The sequence below is a fragment of the Miniopterus natalensis genome, chromosome 1, assembly GCF_054644295.1.
Source record: "Miniopterus natalensis isolate mMinNat1 chromosome 1, mMinNat1.hap1, whole genome shotgun sequence".
NCBI lineage: Eukaryota > Metazoa > Chordata > Mammalia > Chiroptera > Miniopteridae > Miniopterus > Miniopterus natalensis.
Genome location: NC_142081.1, coordinates 201619710 through 201642710, shown reverse-complemented (window position 1 = coordinate 201642710; position 23001 = coordinate 201619710). Strand labels below are relative to the sequence as shown.

The 23001-nt window shown below is 58.4% G+C and overlaps 1 protein-coding gene across 1 annotated transcript; it reads left to right on the top strand.

Moving 5' to 3' along the window:
* The first annotated feature begins 1551 nt into the window (after positions 1-1551).
* On the top strand, positions 1552-22153 carry PDE6B (phosphodiesterase 6B). The gene is made up of 22 exons (XM_087817214.1): positions 1552-2019; positions 4290-4442; positions 4579-4668; positions 11438-11578; positions 11671-11745; positions 11935-11999; positions 12773-12839; positions 13015-13062; positions 14036-14185; positions 14373-14516; positions 14963-15028; positions 15453-15599; positions 16644-16751; positions 16962-17071; positions 17143-17230; positions 17513-17613; positions 17767-17874; positions 18607-18670; positions 18979-19053; positions 20182-20265; positions 21489-21639; positions 22092-22153. The coding sequence occupies exons 1-22, from the start codon at positions 1552-1554 to the stop codon at positions 22151-22153; spliced, it is 2565 nt and encodes an 854-aa protein (XP_087673340.1).
* The last annotated feature ends 848 nt before the right edge of the window (positions 22154-23001 follow it).

Sequence of the window (23001 nt, the reverse complement as noted above, 5' to 3'; positions counted from 1 at the left end):
TGAAAGAAACCACTGCATGACTCAGCAGAGACAGGAACCCATGCCTGCACTCAGACAGTTGGCCCATTGTGGCCATCACAGGTCCCTGGGACCAAGCTTATGCTGAGAAAACTTGTCCAAGCACATGAAGCGCCCTGGCCGGCTTGCACACTGTGCACACTCACACATGTGCACACACACAGTTTCACCAGCCGAGTGCAGGAAAAGTCAGAATCACACTCAAGCCCTGCATACTGGTGAAAAGTATGCTAACAGCGCAGACACAGGCTCTGTAAGGAGACAAAGCAAACCCAGCCTGTTTTCTTCCATTGAGGTCTGTGGCTAGAGGGGCTGGAATCCTTCCACCTAAACGGTTCTGCAGTAGCCTCCACAGATGGGTTGGGTGGCATTGGTCCAAGGCTGCTGCCTCAGAAGGTGAGTCCCAAATACCAGGTGCTGGGGGTCTCTGCTGAGAGATGTGCAGGCTGGTTCACACTCTGGACAGAGTTCCTACCCCCAGCCTTCCAGCGGCCCACTGGCACACATGCACACACACACGTGTACATGCACACACTCATGCATGCACCTGTGTACGCACGTGCACACACATGCACACCCAGCACACCTATGCATGTGCACACATACTGGTGCATGCACACACATCTGCACAGTCTCTTTTCTGCGAACTGAAGGGCATTCCTGCAGCCGGAGAGTCATACAGACCTGGGGTGAGTTGTCCTGTTGTAATTTAACCTTTTTTCACATTGTGGTTCACAGAGAAGCTAACACCTGACGACACCCAGAGCCCTCAGTAAGAGGTGCCTCTGCTGCCCAGACGTGCCAGTCCCTGTCTGGGGCACGGATGCCCAGAAACGATCTTGTCGATAAACATGGCAATGAGGTTGTGGACAAATAAAGTTGCACAGTAAGTAGGAATTAGGCAGAGGAGAGACTGTGGTGGGGCTTCATCCAGACAACTGAACTAAGGCCCCTAGCTCTTAACAGAGAAGCACTGTTGTGTGTCCAGGTGACCAAGTCTCTTGTGCAGACTCCTTACCTGCAAGACTGAATGCCCAGGACCACCTCCACACCAGGCGCTGGGCCACCTTCCTCCCTCGTCCCCACCTCCCTCTGTGGGGATGGAGCCCAAGCTGTGCCTGCTGACCTCCAGCACCCTTGTGAGGAGGGTCTCTCCTTGCCTGGGACTGGGCTGCATCTCCCCAAAGCAGATGCCCCACCTGCTCAGTACACCTGAGCCCAGGTCTGTGTGCCAAGGAGATCTGGGGCTGCCTGTGGAACCAGGTAGAAAGGGTCACCTCCCTCCCCAGCTGCTCAGGACCCTTGCCGCAGGCAGGAGCCCCTGAGCTGTCACCTGAAGCCCCCATTTTTCCAGGTAAGCAAGAAGTCCAGGACCTAAGGTGAGGGGGGCAGGCATGGGTGAGTCAGCTGGCACCCTCCCAGGACTCTAGGCTCTAATCATCCCTAAGAAAGGCTTTGCTGATGACAGTGTTTGTGGGGAATCCGAGTACACCTGGGGACTGGCAGCTTTTCCAGGACGGGCAGGTAGACACCATGAGCCTCAGCGAGGAGCAGGTGAGGCAGTACCTGAACCAGCACCCCGGCTTTGCAGAGCAGTACTTTGGAAAGAGGCTGAGCCCCGAGCATGTGGCCCGGGCCTGTGAGGACGGGCTCCCGGTGGACTGCAGCAGCTTCCAGGAGCTGTGCCAGGTGGAGGAGAGTAGGGCGCTGTTCGAGCTGGTGCAGGACACACAGGAAAACGTGAACATGGAGCGGGTGCTCTTCAAGGCCCTGCGCCGCCTCTGCCCCATCCTGCACGCCGACCGCTGCAGCCTCTTCATGCACCGCCAGCGCAATGGCGTGGCCGAGCTGGCCACCCGCCTCTTCAGCGTGCAGCCAGGCAGCGTCCTGGAGGACTGCCTGGTGCCCCCCGACTCAGAGATCGTCTTCCCCCTGGACATCGGGGTCGTGGGCCACGTGGCTCAGACCAAGAAAATGGTGAATGTCAAGGATGTGAGCGAGGTGGGTTCCGGGCCGTGCCTTGCAGGGGCTGCGGGGATCCCACAGGCCCCAGCCACGGCCATGTGTGGATGAGGGGCGGGAGGGGGAGAGAGGGGTGCTCCCGGGAGAGGCAGGGAGAGGCTGCAGCTGTGGAGGGGAGCCAGTGCCTTCTCCCCACCTCTGAGGGGGTCAGGCCTGGGAGCTAGAAGCAGGAGCCATGGCCTGGGTCAGCCTCTCCCACTCCCATGAAGGAGTCCAGAGGGGCCAAGCTCCCAAGCAGCCACTGCCCCCTGGTTCCTAGAGACAGATGGATATGTGCGTGGACCCCCAGGCTCCCCTGGCCTGGACAGGAAGCAGCCAGGCTGCAATCCTCTTAAACTCATGTGCTCTGGGCCACCTGCACCCTGTGACCTGAAGAGAATAAATCCCAGGATTAGCCTCCTCCTCACCTCCTCTTTAAGAAATAGGTCACCCCAGAATCGGAATATAGGGGGCATGAATTTCCTCGGAACAGGGGAGTCCAGCAGTGGGGGGCCTTCCTCCTCCTGGCTCTGTGTCTGTCCCTCCCTCCTCTGACCAAGGGGTTTGTTTTCCAGCTTCCCTGCCCCCAAGCCTGGGTTGTGGGTGCCCCATGGTTGCCCTGAGGGTCTGGTTCAATCCTCTGGGCTGCCCCAGGCCATGTGCCGCCCCCTGCAGGGCTGTCTCCCTGGGGCTCTGTCCACCTTCGTGCTGCATGTGGTGGGGTCACCAGGAGCTGCAGCCTCGAGCCCTAGGGCGAAGGCCCCATGCATGGGAGCCAAAGTGGATATTTGGCACATCTGGGCAGGATCCCATGGGTGTAAGGACAGTAAGGAGAGTCGGCAGCAAAGCCAAGAATGTGACCGCCTGAGCGGCAGCTGCTTTGAAGGGAACCAGAGAGAGGGTGGCGGACGGAGGGGCTGTGAGAGTGTGGAGACCTTCCCGTGCTCAGGACACAGACCCTGACCCTCGCCGGCCAAGCGGCCATGAGCTCTCTGTGGGTCGGAGCTGAACACTGTGTCACCGACGTTGGTGCCACAGCTGGACAAGCCACCACCCCAGAGCTTGCATGCTGACTTCCCTCAGACCCCAGGTGGCACGTGGCTGCAGGTGGCAGCTGCCTCTCTAAGAATCAGGAAGGACAGAGGGGAGGAGTTGGCTCCAGCCACACGGCCCTGTCAGGAGGACAGGACCTGCCTCCCCCCAGGCTTCCTCAGACCCCAATGGCCTGGGCAGTGAGGGCAGCCCCCAGGACCAGACAGCCTAGCAGAGGACAAGCCTCTGGCAGTCACATGGGGTCCATCACCCCCGTGTCTGCTACACTCCTTGCTTAATCCCGAGAAAGTTTCTCTAACAGTAAATAACAAAAAAATGTAAGGAGCACTTACAAGGATGGTGAGGATAGAGGCTTGAACATCCTGTCCTGGCCAGAGCTCAAACAGTGCCATCCCGACCCCAGTCAGGGTGTCTGACTCTGTGCCCTCGGCTGTGGCCACTGCACCACATTGGTCATGTATGAAAACTTTTCAGCAGTAGGGGAGCAGGGGGATGAGGCTGGGGTCACATCTCCTCTGAAGGATAGAGTCCAGGTCACCTGGGAGGACCCCTGGTCCTGGACCGGGGCCAAGTCCAGGCTCGCTGACCCTTTCCCAGTGGAGAGAGAACCTCAGAGGCCCCTCCACCTCCCCCAACCAGGGAGCCACGCTGATAAGCCACTCTGAGTGGTTGGATCCGCCCTGGGGCAGAGGTGCACAACATTGTCACCTGGGGAAATGGCCACGTGGGGCAGACACCCTCTGGAGCACAGGCCTTGGAGACCCACAGGGGCTGTGGACAGATCCTGGGGGTGCGAGGGATGCTCAACCCCCACCCGCGGGCTGTCCCATGAGGACGCCATTCATTCGGCTCACACTGATGTTTGGGGAGGAGCATGTGGGGCTGGCCCAGGCAGCTGAGGGCCAGAAGGGATTGGGGAGGTTACCCAGGGGACAGGTGTGGGGGACCCAGCTCTGCCCACAGCTCAGGTGGGGCACAAAGAGGGAGATGCTGTGAGGACTATGCAGAGTTTGAAACCCAGAGCTGCAATCACTGTCTCCAAGGTAGGCTGCTGTCCAAGGACAGGCCAGTGGCCATGTCCTCACATGCTTTCCAGGCTCCCGATGCCCGGGGACAAGGCCACTGGGTGTCAGCACTGGCCTGGGGGCCTCCACGAGGCCATCTAACCCCAAGTCCACAGAGCCATGGCCTCTGACTCTTCTCCTGTCACCTCACAGAGCTCCCACTTCAGCTCCTTCGCTGACAAGCTGACCGGCTACGTGACCAGGAACATCCTGGCCACACCCATCATGAATGGCAAGGATGTAGTGGCCGTGGTCATGGCCCTGAACAAGCTGGACGGCCCTTGTTTCACCAGCAGCGATGAAGACGTGAGTGTCAGGGCGTCTCTATCCTGTGCAGGGAGCATGTGCAGCTGTCGAGGTCTGTCAGTCTGTCTGTGCACATCCACGGCAGCCAGGACACACCCGAAAACCAGGCTTTAACTCCTGTTGTTGCAACTTCCAGGTTTTCCTGAAGTACCTGAACTTCGGAGCATTGAACCTAAAGATCTACCACTTGAGCTACCTACATAACTGCGAGACACGTCGTGGTCAGGTACCCACGCCAGCCAGCTGGCCCCGCATCCCGGCCCTCCAGCAAGGGGGTGTGTCCAGGTCGTGCCCTGCTGCGAGGGGCGTGGGGACCAGGGGGAGCAGGGTGGGACCTCGAGTTGTGGTGATGGGTGGGTCCTGTTCATGTCCTCCTGCCTCCGTGTGCCTGGCCCATGGGAGCCCTGAATAAACAGTGAGGGTCAGGGGGACAGAGTCACTGTGGGTCTGGGGCTGAGAAAGCCCCACATCATGGCTGAGCCTCAGAGGACTGGGAGGGTGACTGGCTGCTCCATGCCGTCCTGACTTCTGCTCTGACTGGATGCAGTCTGCGGCCTGCTCAGCCACTGCAAACCTGTCTAAAGTGGTGAAAGCTGCTTGGGCTTGTCTCAGTGTCTGCAGAGAAGGGCTGAGTTTGGGGGATTCCTCCAGACCCATGGGCCTCAGGAGGAACATCTTGGGCAGGTGGTTGGAGGGTCTTCTAACCACATCCCGGTGCTGGGTACCTGGGATGACACCCTCCAGAAGAGACTCCTCCCAGGGTCAGGGCTAGTGGGGCTGGGGCCCCAGCCCAGGGGACGAGGCCCAGAGTCCTGGTGCTCATGTGTGGCCTGTGCAGAAGGGGCAGGGGCAGGACACTTGGTGAGGGGCAGGGGGAGAGGAAGTCCTAAGGGGAGGAAAGGCTGTGGGCAGGTGGAGGTTGAGAGCAGGGGCCTGGGAGCATAAGGCCAGGCTCAGGGCCAGAGACACTGACTGCATGTGCAGCTCGGAAGGGATTCCACTTTGGTCTGCGCTGTGGGAACAGGGTTTGCACAGGAGCTTCGTCTACCTATTGTTATTTGTGCAATTATTTGTTTCTATTAGTCTGACTCAGGGTCCTACGACTTAGGTTACAACCCAACACAAGGTTACCAGTTTTGTGGCTCGGCTTGTTCTGATGTAAGTCCTGTGGCTGTGACCCCACCCCTGCTGTGGGGGCTGCTGTTCTTTGGTTGGTTGTCAGTTATTATTTGCAGGTCCTTACTTTCTGGGGCCACCGGACGCTCCACGGTCATTTCTGCATTTCATACCAGTCGTGGAATCAGCCATTTCTCCAGGGGCCCTGGTTCCTCTCTCTGGAGAGGGGTGTGCTCACTGCTCCAGGGTGTTGCGGCTTCCAGGCCCTGTCGCCCCACCCAGCGAGGAGACATGCGAGCAGGTCGCCCCCCCCCCCCACACACACAGAGGCATGCACAGGTGCGAGCGCCCTGTTTGTGCACAGAACCTCTGTGTCCACACTCTTGTGAGTTCTGCCTGTCGTCCCCCTCCCTAGCTCTGTGCAAATGCCACTGCAACCGAGACGCCTGCTCCTGCCTCGTGCCACACATAGCAGTTCGATTTCAGTGTGTGTGCCTCGGGGTCGCAGTGTTAGCCAGTGTGCCCCAGGGAACTGGAGGACAGTGTTCACAGGCAGCTGCTTGCGCCCTGGGTGTTACCAAGCCCACGCATTCTGGTGGCCGTGCTCAGCACCTCCTGCTCCAGCCCCTTCAGAGAGTGGGCCCTGCGTTTCAGCATAGTCAGGTTCTGGTGCCGCAGGCCGTATTCTTGGTTGGAATCCACCAACCTACTAAATGGTTTTTTAAATTTGCATGCATTAGGGTCAGTTCTTCACGCTGTGCGTTTCTGTAGGTCTCGACAAGTGCATCATGACATCTAGTCACGATTACAGTATCATAAAGAATGATTCAGCCCGGCCGGCATGGCTCAACCATTGAGCTTCGACCTCTGATCCAGGAGATCAAAGTTTGATTCCCGGTCGGGGCACATGCCCAGGTTGCGGGCTCCATCCCCAGTGGGGGGCGTGCAGGAGGCAGCTGGTCAATGACTCTCTCATCATCGATGTTTCTATCTCTCTCTCCCTCTCCTTTCCTCTCTCTGAAATCAATAAAAACATATTTTAAAAAGAAGACTTCACTGCCCTAAAAATCCTCTGTGCTCCACCCTTGGGGGGGGGGGAGGTCTGACGCTCTAACCACTGAGCCACGCTGGCCAGCACAGTACCATCCTATCTTGATCACTAGTGTTGAAGTTGGGAATATCAGTCCTCCCACTATTTTTTTCCTGGATATTGTGCTTGCTAGTCTGTGCTTTCGGCTTTTCCTGTATGCTTTCAAATCAGTCTTTCCACATCCACAAAATGGTTTGCTGGTATTTTCATTGAAACTACATTAAAGCTGTACATCTAACTGGGAAGAGGAGGCATGTTAATAGTAATCATTCCTGGAGTGTAAACATTTTTATATATTATTAAATCTCCTACTAGTTTGTTAAGAATTTTTGCATCTGTATGTAGAAGAGATTTTGGTCTGTAGTTTTTACTTCTTGTAATGTCTTTATCTGGTTTTGGTATTAGAGTCATGCTGGCCTCAAAAAGTGGTATAGGACCCCTGGCTGGTTTTTCTCAGTGGTTAGAGCATTGGCCCGTGGACTGAAGGGTCCCGGGTTCGATCCTGGCCAAGGGCATGTACCTGGGTTGCAGGTTCGATCCCCTGCATGAAGGAAGCAGCCAGTCGATGTTTCTCTCTCTCTCTCTCTCTCTCTCTCTCCCTTCCACTCTCTCTAAATAGCAATGGAAAAAATATCCTCGGGTGTGAATTAACAACAATAACAAAAGCAAAAAAAAAATCCCTCGTGTGGCCATTCACTCGAGTCCTTATTTAGAGAGCAGGGGCTCATACTGCGTTTCAGGTCAGGATACCATGGCCACTGCACAGCCTCTAATATTGGGAACACTGGCCCAGCTGGCGTGGCTCAGTGGTTGAGCATCGACCTAGGATCCAGGAGATCAATACTTGATTCCTGATCAGGGCACATGCCCAGGTTGCCGGCTCGATCCCGGTGAGGGACGTGCAGGAGGCAGCCGATCCATGACTCTCTCATCATTGATGTTTCTCTCTCTCTCTCTCCCTCCCTCTCGCTGAAATCAATTTGAAAAACAACATCATATTGGGAATGTTGGAGGTGGCACTTGTGGTGAGCAGGCAGGCTTGTGTTTCCAGAGCTTCTTCCACCTCCTTATCGGTCCTGGAGTGCTCCCTGGGGCAGGGAACAGCGTGCATAATAATTGTGGATTGTCGGGTCCTACTTATTTTGTTCTTAAAGTATCAGGGTTATTTGTTCTGAGCTAACCTTATGCACGAAAAAATTATTCTTGTTTCTCACAATAACAGGGCTGCACCTGTCTCATGATAGGACAATCCAGCGTTAAACTAGGAGAGAGATCTATTATTGGAATTAAGATAATTACATTGTTGAGCTTCAAGCCTTTTTTTTTGTTAATTCTCACTCACGGATATTTTTCCCATTGATTTTTAGAGGGTGGAAGGGAGGGAGGGGGAAAGAGAAACATCGATGTGAGAGAGACACATCAATGGGTTGCCTCCCGAACCCACTCCAACCGGGGCTGGGGATCGAGCCTGCAACTCAGGTATGTGCCCTTGACCAGGAATCAAACCCAAGACCCTTCAGTCCTTGAGCCAATGCTCCAACCACTGAGCCACACCAGCCAGGACTTCACAGCTTTCTTTCTTTTTTTTTTTAAATATGTCTTGTTTTGCCCAGGACTAATCTTCAGAAATTCTGATTTAATTGGCCTGGAATGCAGCCTGGGCATCAATTTTTTTTTTAATTTTTTAAAATATATCTTTATTGATTTCAGAGAGGAAGGGAGAGAGAGATAGAAACATCAGTGATGAGAGTCATTGATCGGCTGCCTCCTACAAGCCCCCTGCTGGGGATCGAGCCCACAACTCGGGCATGTGCCCTGAGTGGGAATCGAACCTCAATCCCTGGATCCTAGGTCGACGCTCAACCGCTGAGCCACGCCGGCCGGGCTTCACCGCTTTCTTGATCAGTGGCTGCTTTTAGGCCAACTACAACACTTTCTGTACTTACTCTAAAAAAGGTTGTATCCTGTGTCCAAAAGGCTGTACCTTTCTAAGGTGGTATTTAAATTTCCATTAAAATTATTATTTTTAGGTAAATTTAAATTTGAACTGAAACTCTCTTCTGGACAGTCTGCTACCACCCAGCTCAGTGGGCTGCCCACCTCCCTTTGGGCCCCTCCTCACTGCCGGCTTCTCAGGCACAGTGGCTCCATAAAGTCGGTCCGGTTCTGGGTTATTTAGCTTCCTTAAACTGCTCTTGTTAAGTCATTGCATTCAAGACCTGTTATAAGAGGATGAGTAATTGGGAAGGAATAGGAATAGGTATATGAATAGGTATACGAATATAGTTTTAATGTAATGTTCTTAATTTTTAAATGTATGTCACTTAATGTTAATATTGGCGGCATTTAACAACTGGTTCTCAGGCTTCCTGACCACTTAACACCTGCTGCCACAAGATGAGCACTGAACCCATCACTGGGCTCGCAGGACTCTCTGAGGTCGCCTTTCCATCTGGCTCCACCAAGCTGGGGGTCCCGACACCGCCTCCGGGGGTCCGAGCATGAGGTTAGGCCTTCAGGGGGTATGCAGCCCTCTGTGTTGTCTGTTCCCTGGTTTCCAAGGTCCCCGGGCAGCCCCTCAACATCACTCCAGCTTTTGTCTGGGACCTGAACCAGGATACACTGAATGAAGCCAGGGAGGCAATGCTGCGGCCCCACTGGCCCACACTCCTGGTGTCCTGGTCACACGACATGTGGCATCACCGGGTGCTAATGAGAGCAGGCTCAGGGTCCAGAGGGGTCCAGAGGAGTCACCGCTCTCTGGGGAGGGCTGAAGTTCTGGAGACTCACAGGAGAGGTGAGAGCTGCACCCCGAAGACAAGCATGTGTCAGTGGACACAGGCCCTTGTTTGAACAAGTTTCCGATGAAGTCGAGATGCCACATAAGAACCTGAGTCTCTAGCTTCTCCAGCAAAGTGAGGCCCCATCCAGACATGCTTCATAGCCGTCAAGGCAGAAACAGCCTAGGGTCCACCCACGAAGGAGGGAGGCAGTTCAGGTGGGGCCATGTGAGTGGCAGGGTGATGATGCAGTGGCACAGGCCCCACATGAGGCCCCTGGGATGAAGTTCCAGGGCACACGGGGGTCGGCACATTCGGGGGGGCGGGGTCTTGACTGGGGGCAGAGGGCCTTTGGGCTGTTTGCTCTGCTGGCCTTGGAGCTACATGGAGGCACCCTGATTAAAATCCACCTGGTGTGTCCAAAGATCCTGGGCTCAGCTCCCAGAGTTAGAAACAAGCAGGAATATTGGAGGGGGGGAGGGGGGACACCGACACTGAGCCTCATTTCCTCCAGGCTGGTATAGAATCTGCTTCAGATGAGGGTCCAGCACGGAGGACAGGTCTCTGGTCTAATTGGGGCATGGGAGTGACAGGGGGTAACAGAGATGGAGGGTCAGGGTAGGAGTGGGGGAGTCCCACCTAGGTGCTCCTGGGGAAAGAGCCAAGTGGGCGTCTTTACCCAAGTGTGTGGGGGATGTGCACTGAGTCCTGAGCTGGCCACTTTTGTTTAGCAGGGGCACTGGGGTGCTCATCCACCAGCTGACACATGCGGTGACATGTGTGCAGGCTTCCAGGTGGCAGCTGGCCACTGGACCCACAGTTCAGAGAGTCTGTGACTCTCACAGCCCTCCATGCTGTCAACAAACACCCTCTGAGCACTCCAGGTGAGGCTGCTCTGGCCTCCTGACTTCGCACAGCTTGTGGTTGAGTGAAGAGACTATTTCGGGAGGTTGGGAACGAAAGGGGTGCTGCAGGGGACCTGGCTCCATGGATGCTGAAGGAGGGCCTCCCAGAGATGATGTGAGGCTGAGACTCCAGCATGAGAAAGCCCCGGAACGAGGGCTATGAAGGCAGAGGATAGCCTGTGCAAAGGCCCTGTGCTGGGTCACCGTGAGTGCTGAGGGCCCAGGGGAGTGAGAGGGGTGGGCACAGAGGAGGTGAGGCCACGCCCCCCGGAACATTTTGTCTGCCGGGACCATGGGCTGCCTCCTGGCAAGAGGACTCCAGGGCAAGTGGGGTCACCAGAGCCAGTTCCTGCCTGTGACAGCGGGGACTACAAAGGACCCTGAGAGGGGCTGGCAGGAAGGGAGCATGCGAGGGACGATCTTGGAGGAGGAGGAGGGGCTCGGCCCCAGGCAGTGCTCATTACAAGCCAGGAGACAGGACGGGTGCTGGGTGGGTGTTGGGGCGGCCTGGAGGTGACCTGCCTTTGGGGCTTTAGCTGAGGAGATGGAGAAACTGAGGAGGGGCACCACACGGAGTTAGTGTGAGCTTGGCCACCAGCCCTGGACAGCAGCCTGAGGCCAGGGGGCGGGGGATATCCAAGGCAGGGCCTCAGGGATGTGTCAGTAAACCATTACTCTCACCTCGCTTTGCTGAGACCCCGGAGTCCACGAGGGCGTCCTCAATGCCCGCTCCTCGGGCTGGCTGGGGAGGCTGGCTGGGGGGGCTTCATGCGACTGATTCCAATTTTCATCACACTCACTCTGTCACTGACCCAGCACAAGGTGAGCACCAGGCAGTGCTGGCAGATACGTGGCTGAAGCTGGAGGCCTTGCCTTCCCCTAGGCTCCCAGGGCTCCCGGGTCAGGCAGTAGAAAGGCAGGTGCTGGGGTGCATCCCTCTTTACAGATGTGTTGGGGGGGGGCACTGGCTCAGTGTCCCTCAGGGCCCTGTGGGCAGATGCATGTGCATGTGCTTCTCAGGTGGGACAGTTCATGCCCAGGCACTTCTGTGGTCAGACAGGTGTGTAGGGGTGAACGTGGGCCACAGGTGTGCCACTCCCACAGGTGCTGCTGTGGTCTGCCAACAAGGTGTTTGAGGAGCTGACCGACATAGAGCGGCAGTTCCACAAGGCCCTCTACACGGTGCGGGCCTACCTGAACTGCGACCGGTACTCAGTGGGCCTCCTGGATATGACCAAGGAGAAGGTGAGGCCTCAGCACCACCACCACCCTGGGGCTCCGGCCAGCTTGGCCCCACTTGGTGCTGACTCACTACCTCTCTCCCTCTCTTCCACCAGGAATTCTTCGATGTGTGGCCTGTTCTGATGGGAGAAGCCCAGCCGTACTCAGGCCCACACACACCTGATGGCCGTGTAAGTCATGCCTCAGTTTCCACACTCCAGCCCTAGGGCAGCAAGGGGCCTGTCCCAGCCCAGCCCAGGAGGGGCGGGAGAGTGGGGAGGAGGTGGGGGCCAGGAATAGAGAGCCTCCTCTCCCAGAGGCTCCCATTGGAGTGCTGGCCCGGGAGCCCCTTGCAACCAGCGCTGTGGTCTGCTTCTCAGGAAATCCTCTTCTACAAAGTCATCGACTACATTCTCCACGGCAAGGAAGACATCAAGGTCATCCCGTGAGTGCCGGGGTCCCTCGAGCATTGTCTGTGCACAGCAAAGCTCCCTGGGCTGTGAGCGCCACCCACAGGGATGGGGAGGGCAGCTGACCAGCTGATCTGGGAGAAAATGAATGGGGGCAGTGAGGAGGGAGGTGACGGCCCAAGGCCCCATGAACATCTGCAGCAGAAGTCCAGGGTGTCAGGTGAGCTGTCTAGGTGGCCCTGTCAGCAGCACCTGACCTTGGAGGCCTTGTAGGCCTCCTCTTGGCTCACCTGGCCACCCCAGGCAGGTGGAGGCCCTAGAAGGGGAGCACCAACACTGTATACTCAGTGAGACGGGACTGGAGGGGACATCCAGCCCAGTGAGTAGCACAGCACAGCAGGAAGGGAACCCAGGGCAGGACTCCAACCTACAGAGACGGGGTCTCAGCCCTACAGCCATGTGGCCATGTAGCCCCATGCCCCATAGGACCCCACCACACAGGCCCTATGCAGGGACTGGGGTCCACAGGTCAGGGCCAGGCCCACAGTGCAGGGGACCAACGCTCAGCTCCAGAGACTGGGGTTCCTATGGGGCAAGGGGGCCTCACTGTGGACAGGGAAAGAGGAATGAAGCAGCACAGGTGCCCTCCCCCACCCCGCCCCCCGTCCCTGCCACCTCCCCACAATCCCTGCCCGACCCGGAGCTCAGAAAATGGAGCAAGCGTGAGCACATACACGGCTGAGCCAGAATCACACACACACCTCACAGCCCAGGTGTCTGGTCCACCGACCTCTGCTTCTCTCCCCAGCACACCCCCGGTGGATCACTGGGCCCTGGCCAGTGGCCTCCCAACCTACGTGGCAGAAAATGGCTTTGTGAGTCCCCAGGGCCCTGCCCTGGCACCTGGTCTTCCTGCCAGCCTGCATGCACCTCCGCCAGCTCCCTGCTCCCCACTTTGCCTCCGTAGAAGCTCCCGGGCTGGACAGTCCCTTTCAGAACCACATTGTCCATGTGGCTAAGCAGCTGAAACTGTCTTCTGACCCTTTCCAGATATGTAACATTATGAATGCAGCTGCTGATGAGATGTTCAAATTCCAGGTATCTGTCTGTCTGTTAACAGAAAAGGTATTGTGCTTAGGAAATAAGGTGTCGTGGCTCAGAAATGATGGTTGGCGCCCTGGCCAGTTTGACTCAGTGACTGGAGCACTGGACCGTGGACTGAGGTGTCCCGGGTTCTATTCTGGCTGAGGGCAGGTACCTCAGTTGCAGGCTCGATCCCCAGTTCTGTGCAGGAGGCAACCAGTCGATGTTTCTCTCTCCTCCCCCTTCCACTGTCTCTGAAAAGCAACGGAAAAAATACCCTCAGGTGAGGGTTAACAAAAAAAAAAAAATGGTTAAAGTTAGTTTTTGCTGCTTAAGATACAACCTCAAAATCTCCGCGACGAACAGCAGCAAATACAATACAGGGTGCCCCCAAAAATGTAGATACACTTTGACAGTTGACAACTCACTTAATTTTCACTCCTTTTCAGTGTTAATAAACACTGGCTTTATAATACTCAAAGTGTGTCTGCATTTTGGGGGGACACCCTGTATTTCACACTCACATGTCTGCCAGTTTGCTGGGCGCAGGTGGAGCCAGCAAGGGCTCACATCTGCTCCCTTCACCCTCACCTGGGGCCCCGGCCCAGGGCTCTTCTCTGGAAGAGGCGAGCTCCGAGGGGGCCAGTGGAAGTGGGCTTTGTCGCTAAGGGCTCCTCTGGGAACTGGCCAGTGTTCCTATCTCACTGGCCCGGCACCAGCAGCAGCGAGGGAGGACCAGCTGCAGGGTGTGTGGAACGTGCGAGCCCTGGGAGTAGGGCCCTGTGTGATGGGAGCACTAACACGGTGACATGCCCTGCGGGGTCGGGCATGCAGCCTCTGTGGATGCAAAGCAGTTAGTGGACTGGGGGGGGGGGGGGGGGGAGGCTGAACAGATCTCAGAGGAAGGAGGACCTGGACCCGGTCACTGCCGTTTGAGGGGCCAGGGCCAGACCCGAGCAGCAGTCAACTCAGATGCCTGTCCCTGCAGGAAGGCCCCCTGGATGACTCCGGGTGGGTCATCAAGAATGTCCTGTCCATGCCCATCGTCAACAGAAAGGAGGAGACCGTGGGGGTGGCTACCTTCTACAACAGGAAGGACGGGAAGCCTTTCGATGAGCAGGATGAAGTCCTCATGGAGGTAACAGCCCGGCACAGGTGTGATGGGCAGAATACGCCCTCTGCTTCCGCCCCCAGCCCCTGCACTCAGCCAGAGGAGAGTGGACATGGGGCAGATGTGAGGTCCCATCCTGGAGCCAAGGATCAGGGGACCGCCCACCAGGACAGCGGGGGCTCCTGGGGTGGGTGACGCGCCACTCCGCCCACAGTCCCTCACACAGTTCCTGGGCTGGTCGGTGCTGAACACCGACACCTACGACAAGATGAACAAGCTGGAGAACCGCAAGGACATCGCCCAGGACATGGTTCTCTACCACGTGAGATGTGACAGGGACGAGATCCAGCTGATCCTGGTACTGCTCCTGCCACTCCCGGCCCCCCGGCCCCACTGGGACACACAAGCCCCCCTGCCCTATGGGGACACACTCCTAGCCCCCCGCCCCTTGGGTTTGCACGCACCCAGGAGCAGTGACCCATCCTGGAGTCCCATGTGCTCTGCACAGCCCAGGGTGGGTCCCTTTCAGGGATCAGGACGGACCGGAAGCTGTGAGCAGGGAGTGACTGGTGCCTTCCTGGGTGCTGTGTGAGGCCTCCCTCAGGCAGGAGAGGCGGGGACCTGCAGGAGTGTGCACCACTGTCACTCGTCTCTGAAGTGGGGGGCTCCTTGGGCCTCCTGCAGCACCCGTTAGTCCTTCGCCCCACACTCACGAGGGTGTAGGCGATGCTGTCACCTGTCCCGCGCTCACGAGGGGTGCAGGTGATGCCGTTACTGCCTCATAACACCGGTTTTCTCTCTCAGCCAACAAGAGAATGCCTAGGGAAGGAGCCAGCTGACTGTGAGGAAGAGGAGCTGAGGGAAATCTTGGTCAGAATCTGCCCTACCCTGAGGTGGAGGCTGGAAGGGCCGGGGGGGTTGGCAGGAGACTAAGTGTGTGAAAGCAGTGTCCTCCGTGGTGCTGGCTGCTGTCCGCGTACCATGTGCCTGTCGTGTGTGTCTCTGCACCTTCCCAAAGGGTGAGCCTTTACGCTCAATTCCCTGGCAACATCGCCGCGTCTGCCCAGTTAGGCAAGTTCTTGTTGTTGGGCCAAGGGTGTGAGGAGAGGGAAGGAAGGGGGCCGAGCCACCCAGGGATCCGTGTACCAGGCTACAGGCCAGAGCGACTGGCAGGGCAGATGTCACCAGACGGGGGGTATCTGAGGCTGGACTGGGGCTCCTGGGAGGAGAAGAGACAAGGAACCAGTGGAGTTTGGTGGCCCTGCCTCGCTCAGCCCCGCAGTCCCTCCCACAGAAGGAAGTGCTGCCAGGGCCCACCGAGTTTGACATCTATGAGTTCCACTTCTCTGACCTGGAGCGCACGGAGCTGGAGCTGGTCAAATGCGGCATCCAGATGTACTACGAGCTCGGCGTGGTCCGCAGGTTCCAGATCCCCCAGGAGGTGAGGCCGGAGTCAGGGGTCCCAGGTCCCCCAGGAGGTGAGGTCGGAGTCAGGGGTCTCAGGTCCCCCAGGAGGTGAGGTCGGAGTCAGGGGTCCCAGGACCCCCAGGAGGTGATGGGCTGTGGTCGGGGTCCCAGGTCCCCCGGGAAGTGAGGGGGTGTGGTCAGGGGTCCCAGGTCCTGCACGGAGTTTGGGGCAGGAATGCTCAACACAGAATGGACAGTGTAGGCTGGTGAAACAGGCAGAGCGTAGGCCTGGAATGAATGACTGCAGGATGGACGGATGGACAGGCGGGAGGATGGGAAGTGTGATAAACAGGAGTCCCAGGCCATGAGATCATTAGGTGCATCCCTGGGCAAAACTGGGCTCTGGCGTGGGGCGGGGAAGGACCAGAAGCAGCCCACCGCCTGCGGAAAGCACACTGGTCCCCACAGCTGGAACACAGGGCCCCCTCCCGGCGGGGGCGCCTCCCGCGCCCCACAGCTCTGCTGCTGCCCCGCGGTCCCCTTTCACACCGGGAGCATCTGCCCCCTACCCCAGGAGGGGAGCCGTCCTTCCTCATACCCGACATCAGGGCAGCACTTTCAGAAGACATTTTACTAAATATAAAGGAAAACACACACCCCCAAAATTATAGAAATACCGACCCCAAAAAAAGTATTTCCAAATAATTTTCCGGCCCTAAAAGTCAAGGAACAGTAAGAGGCTCCCCTAGGCCCACAGTCTGTTGTCCAGAGATAACCTCCCCGCACCCCCACACCCCCTCCCCCTCAGGACCTGCAGCCACCACCTTATTTCCCCACCCGGCCCCAGGTGCCCACACATCCTGCCCCACTCGGACATCGTGCCAGAAACGGGCCTATTCTTCTAAAGCGCCCGACCCTTCCTGGGGCCCTCCCCCCGACTCGGGGCTGGGCAACAGGGGGGGGCCCCGGCGCCCCCCGAGCGCCGGGGCCCCCCGAGCTGGGCGTCCGCGCGGCCCGGTCACCCCTGCGGCCCCGGGGCCCCGGGCGACCTGCGAGGGGCCCTCCCGCCCTCCCGCAGGTCCTGGTGCGGTTCGTGTTCTCCGTGAGCAAAGGGTACCGGAGGGTCACCTACCACAACTGGCGCCACGGCTTCAACGTGGCGCAGACGATGTTCGCGCTGCTCACGGTGCGTGGGCGCGGCCCGCGTGGGAGGCGGGGCCGGAGGGCCGTGCGGGGCTGGCCGGGCTGGGAGGCCGGCGGGGCGGGGCGGGGCGGGGCGGGGCGGGGGGGGGGGGCCCGGGGGGGGCCCGGGGGGGGGGGGGCCTGTCAGCCCCTGGGGCGGCGCCGCGAGCGGGCGAGGGTGGGCCGGGCTGCGGGACGCGCCCTGTCTCCGCAGACCGGCGGCCTGAAGAGCTACTACAGCGACCTGGAGGCCTTGGCCATGGTGACGGCCGGCCTGTGCCACGACATCGACCACCGCGGCACCAACAACCTGTTCCAGACCAAGTAGGCGGGGGCCCCAGGGCTGCGGGCCGCGCGCGCCCCCGGGCTCCTGACCGCCCCTCCCCGCGGCGCAGGTCGCAGAGCCCCCTGGCCAGGCTGCACGGCTCCTCCGTCCTGGAGCGGCACCACCTGGAGTTCGGGAAGCTGCTGCTGGCCCAGGAGGTCGGTGCCCGCGGGACGGGTGGGGCGCGAGGGTCCCCACGGGGCTCGGGCCGCGGGAGGCCGCCTGCCGGCGCCCAGGACGCGAGGGAGGGGGGGGGGCGCTAGGACCGCACCCGCAGTGGTGTGGCGGGGGAAAGGGGCGCGCTGAGGCCGCACCCGCAGTGGGGGGGGAAGGGGCGCGCTGAGACCGCACCCGCAGTGGGCGGGGGGGGGGGGGGAGGAGGCGCTGAGACCGCACCCGCAGTGGGGGGGGAAGGGGCGCGCTGAGACCGCACCCCGCAGAGCCTGAACGTCTTCGCGAGCCTGAGCCGCCGCCAGCACGAGCACGCCATCCGCCTCATGGACATCGCCATCGTGGCCACGGACCTGGCGCTCTACTTCAAGTGGGCCCCCGGGGACGCGCGGAACACGGGCGATCCCGGGAGGACCCGCCCCGGCGCCCGCGCTCCCCGCCGGGTTCCGCCCCTGGACGGGCGGGTGGGACCGCGCGTGGGGTGAAGGGGTGAGGTGACCCCTCCCGTGCTCGTGGGGTTCAGGAAGCGGACGCTGTTCCAGAAGATCGTGGACGAGTCTAAGGAGTTCGCGGACAGGAGGAGCTGGGCCGAGCACCTGTCCCTGGAGCCCGCGCGGAAGGAGATAGTGATGTGAGCGCCACCTGCAACCGCCCACGGGCCCCGCGCCTGCAGGAAGAAATCGCCCTCTTTAAAAATGCATATATATATTGGTTTTATTATTGATTTCAGAGAGAGGAAAGGAGAGGGAGAGAGGGAGAGAGGGAGAGAAACATCCATGATGAGAGAGCCATTGACCCGCCACCTCCTGCACGCCCCCCAAACCCAGAATGTGCCCTGACTGGGAATCGAACCTCAAACTCCTGGTTCATAGGTCGATGCTCAACCACTGAGCCACACCAGCCAGGCACAGCTCTCCTCTTATCGACTTTGGTGCCTCAAAACAAATGTTCCACGTTGGTCCTCACTTTCAGGGAGACCCAGGATTTTGGGTCAGACAGGCCAGTTCCCTAGTTTGTAGACTTTAGCAACAATTTACTCAAAGTGGAGATTCAGGATCTCCCCCAGGCCTGCCCCAGAAATCTCATGAGAAAGTAGGTGTGAATCACCTGCTCCCAGAAGACACCTAATAAATACTTGCTGACTTCAGTTTGTGGTGCAGAGGACAGGCCGAGGCAGAGGTGGAGTGGGTGAGCACAGGCTGCCCCCTTCTGGAAGGTTGTTTGACTGGGACCCGTGCCCCATGGCCACCAGGCCCCGGGGTCACCAGCCCCACGGTCACTAGGCATCGAAGGCAGGAGGGTGCAGGATGGAGGGGATGGAGGGCAGCCAGGCTGGGCCTGCCTCCATTCTCTCTGTTCACAGGGCCATGATGATAACTGCATGTGACCTATCTGCCATCACCAAGCCCTGGGAAGTCCAGAGCAAGGTCAGAAGTCACAGTGCACGACCTCCCTCCTTCGTGGGTTGGTCCAGGGGAAGCCCGGCATGGGGGGAAGATCTTGTGGTTTTCGAGTATGGCTGAGGGCACTGCCCTGCTCTGGGGCTGGGCACCATCAGCTGCAGGGGTGGAGGTGCCACCGTGCTTGGGTGTGTCAAGCCTGCTTACAAAGTGGGGCTCCTGGAGGGTCGGGGGGGAAGAAGACTGGGGACACGGAGCCTCCTAGCAGATTCTTGGGACAGTTTCTGACCCAATGCTGAACTCCAACGCATGACTGCCTCTTGTGTGCCCCCCAGGTCGCTCTGCTGGTGGCAGCAGAGTTCTGGGAACAAGGTGACTTGGAAAGGACAGTTCTGGATCAGCAGCCCATTGTGAGTGTTGCTTCCGGAATCTTCCACCCCTGTCATGGTCCTTGAGAGCTCCAGTCTTGGCTTGGTGCAGACAGGGGAACCCCTAAGATTCTGAAGTCCTGGGACCTCAATCTCTGTGGGTCATGTGACATGATCTGGGTGTGAATTTGGGTCGCTCGGGATCTGGGTAAAGCTGTGATGCCCATTCAGAGAACCAGGCTGTGGCTCATGGCCGAGAGGCCCCACGAGCCCTGGCAGCTTCACAGTGGACACAGCTGGGCCTTCAGCTGCTCCAGGAAGCCAGGCAGGACAGGCGTGGCCCATGGGGAGAGTGTCGGGCCAGAGAGCCGGTGGCTGGAGCCCAGGGGCCCACACCGTGGTCGACGGATGAGGCTGGGCTCTTCAGGTCACCAGTGTGGGGTCATGAATATGCTGCTAGACCACAATGTCACCTGCATAGGAACCAAGGGGTCAAGGACAGCATAGTGGTGTTCAGCAACGTGGGAGAGATGGGAAAAGAGTCTGCCTCACAAGTCAGCCCAGTCGGTGAATAGCTGCCTGAGCACTGGCCTGAGAAGGCTTTGGCCAGGTACAGACAGCAGGAAAGGGTGCCCTGACCCACCAGCAACGTCTCCTGGGGAAGGACAGGGAGCTGGCTGGTCCCCTCCAGGCCAGGCCTCTAGGGTCTGCCTGGCTCATCCTTACCACAGTGAGCTCCAGATCATGGGTAACTGAAGAAAAGACTGACAGGAGGCAGCTTGGTGGGTCCGGAGCGTGGGGACACCAAGGACAGTGCCTGTAAGCCTAGGAGCGGTTGGGCCGCGGGGAGCCTGGAGTCCAGCTCAGCACCATGGAGAGCTCCGAGGAGCTGGGAGGAAGGGCCGCTGGGGGACTGGGACAAGCCAGCACCGTGGTCGTTGACAGGGATGCCCTGGAACCAGGGCCCGATTGCTCAGAGGGGCAGGGGGCATCCTGGCCTTTCCCTTCCAAGGGCCAGTGTCTGTCAGGCAGGCTGGGCCCCAGACCAAGGGCTCCACCCTCCTCCCACGTGTCTCCATGGACCTGTTCATCTTAGCTGGGAGGGGCTGATGAGGACATGTCAGGCACACCTGCCCCCTGCCCTTCACTGTGTCCCTTCTCCCCCCAAAGCCAATGATGGACCGGAACAAGGCAGCTGAGCTCCCCAAACTACAGGTTGGCTTCATCGACTTTGTGTGCACCTTCGTGTACAAGGTGAGCAGGCAGCTCGGGGCCTGCTGGGTCGAAGGAGGCAGGAGGGGCTGGTGAGGTCACTGATCGCCTGGGGCCTCCCCGGCCCCCATGTTCCTCACATATTCACTTAAAATCCAAAATCTTCAGTGTCATCCCAAGCGAGATTCTCCCACCTCTACCTCGTCTGGTCAGCTCCTTGGCAGCATGGGGCTTCCTCCCTCTCAATGTCCTCACAGTCACCTCGAGGTCTCACCTCAAATGTCCCTTCCCCAAGCCCCACCTGGGTGCTCCCCACAGCCTGCATGTTGTTCTCGGGGCCCTGACGGCAGGTGCATCTGCCGCACGTCGTCAGTGTCTGTGAACCTGAGGACAGGGATGTCCCCATCACAGCTGGGTGTGCTTCGCCCAGCAGATGCCTGCTGCTTAACTGACAAGTGACAACTGGACACCAAAACAAAGCTCAGGGGACTGGCCAGGGACTGGGGGTAATTTGATGGCACAGCCTCTCCCCAGTGATGCCCACATGTCCAGAGCTCCACCCTGCCACCTTGGGGGCTGCAGGGCAGACCCTACACTCCGAAGAGGATGCTGTCCAGTTCTGAGTGGTCAGCCCTGACTGGACCAGTCCCTCCCACCTTGGCCCCCTGCCACCTCACTTCCCTTCACTGAGAATCCAGCCCCCTTTCCTGCCTCCACAGCTGAAGTGCTGGGTGGAGGCAGGACCAGGGTGTGCACTCAGTCCTGATGTCACAGGTCACCGCCCCACTGCAGTGTCCCCTCCCCTACTGCACCCGCATGCCCACAGCTTGTGTGCTGGTATGCTTGTGTAGTGTGAGTGTGTGTGCATCGTGTGTGGTGTGTGTATGAGACACAGGAGAGGAGCACAGGATCTGCCTGTCTGCCAAGTTCCCCCACCCCCTCTGCAGTGGACATTTTCTACCCCATTCTTGGGGTCCCTGCCCTGCTAGGACCTCATGTGTCATAAGCATTCGCACCCACAGCTCCCATTCTAACCTCAAGAATGCAAATGCAGAGCCCTTCCCCCTGTTCAGGGCTTTGCTGGGAAGTGGCACCTCAGTGGCCCCCCCACACCACCTCCCGCCAGCAGGCCCCTCGGGGTTCTCCTCAGAGCGGAACCGAGGCATGGGAACAGACATCACCTGGGCATGGGAACAGACATGACCTGTCCCTTCCACCCGGGGAGCAGTTGGGAGGTCAGGCCAATGTCTCGACTCCCTCTCCAGGAGTTTTCCCGTTTTCATGAGGAGACCCTGCCCATGTTAGAGAGACTGCAGAACAACAGGAAGCAGTGGAAGGCCCTGGCCGATGAGTATGAGGAGAAAGTGAAGGCCCTGGAAGAGCAGCAGCAGCAGGAGAGGACAGCGGCCAAGAAAGGTCTGGGCCCACGTGGCACAGGACGTAGCCAGCGGAGGGTGGGCACTTGGTTAGCCCCAAGTCTGAGCATGTGCGGAGAGAATAACAGCTGTGTCGGAAGCGGTTGTTTCCCGGTTTGCCCCACACTGTGGGAACGTGGCTGCACTGGAGCGGCTGTGGCCGCACTGGAACCCGTGACCGTGCTGCCTCGTGTTCAGCTGTGCTCGGCCACCTCAGCCCTGGGACTTCTGCTGCTATTCCCTCCTGTGGGAGGGAATCAACACAAACAGGACAGTTTCAGGGATGCAGGAAGCCAGGCTGAAAGTGTCACCAGGGCTGATGGGAAAGGCCGAGCCCCAGCTAATCGGCTCAGCCCGTCCTCCTGCAGGGTTGCAGAGGGTACAGGAGCAGACGGGAGGGAGCCCAGCTGGGGCACGAGAGGCTCTCTCTCACCATCTTGTCTTCTCTTACAGTGGGCACAGAAATTTGCAATGGTGGCCCAGCACCCAAGTCCTCAACCTGCTGCATCCTGTGAGCCACTCGGCGGGGTCTGGCGGTTCCCTCATCCCACACACCTATGGGTACTCTACCTCTAACCACTTGGTACAAGAGGTCAGGAAGCCCGAGACAATGACTGAACACAATTTTGGATACTTTGAATTTTTTTTTAAGGTTTGTGTTTTTATATAAACTAAAGTGAACTACAAATAACAAATAGCATAGCCTATACTACACACCTTCATCCGTCTCTGAATACATAGTCTCACCTGAGACCTTGAGTCTGTGAAACTTCAAGGCACCAGCTGAGTGTCCCCGTGTTTATGTGCATATGGGTAGATAGAGGGATACAGAGATGCTGTTTCCCAGCTAGTTTAGGGAACAAATTTGGAATAAAATGAAAATAAGTTGACCTTTTTTTCTGTGTGGAAATTACAACAGAGGACACTTTGTATATGACCAAAGGACCAATCAGGAAATTTTGGCAGGAGGGTTAAGGCAGTGAATAGAGCAGTAATCAGATGTGAGCTGTACAGAAGTAATCTGTAATCAAGGCTTCCTGTGTTGTCATTGCTGAGTGACCCAAAGATCAGGGAGGGTCTCCCTCCCAGCACCTGTGGTCTGACACCTGTGGCCTGCCCAGCCCCCTCCTCTGCAGCTGGGGGTCCCTTACTGCACCACCACATGCCTCCAATGGCTTAACGAAGCCGAGAAGGCAGTCATCCCAAACTGGGAAACACAGGACACACGTGAGATGGGTTCTAATTATCTGGCAGAAATTATGGACTTTTAACTCCTAATGTGAGCTCTAAGCATCTGTCCCCAACACTGGATGACACTTAACCCTACCCCCCAGGGAACTCCTTTCAGCTCAGGTTTAGGCCA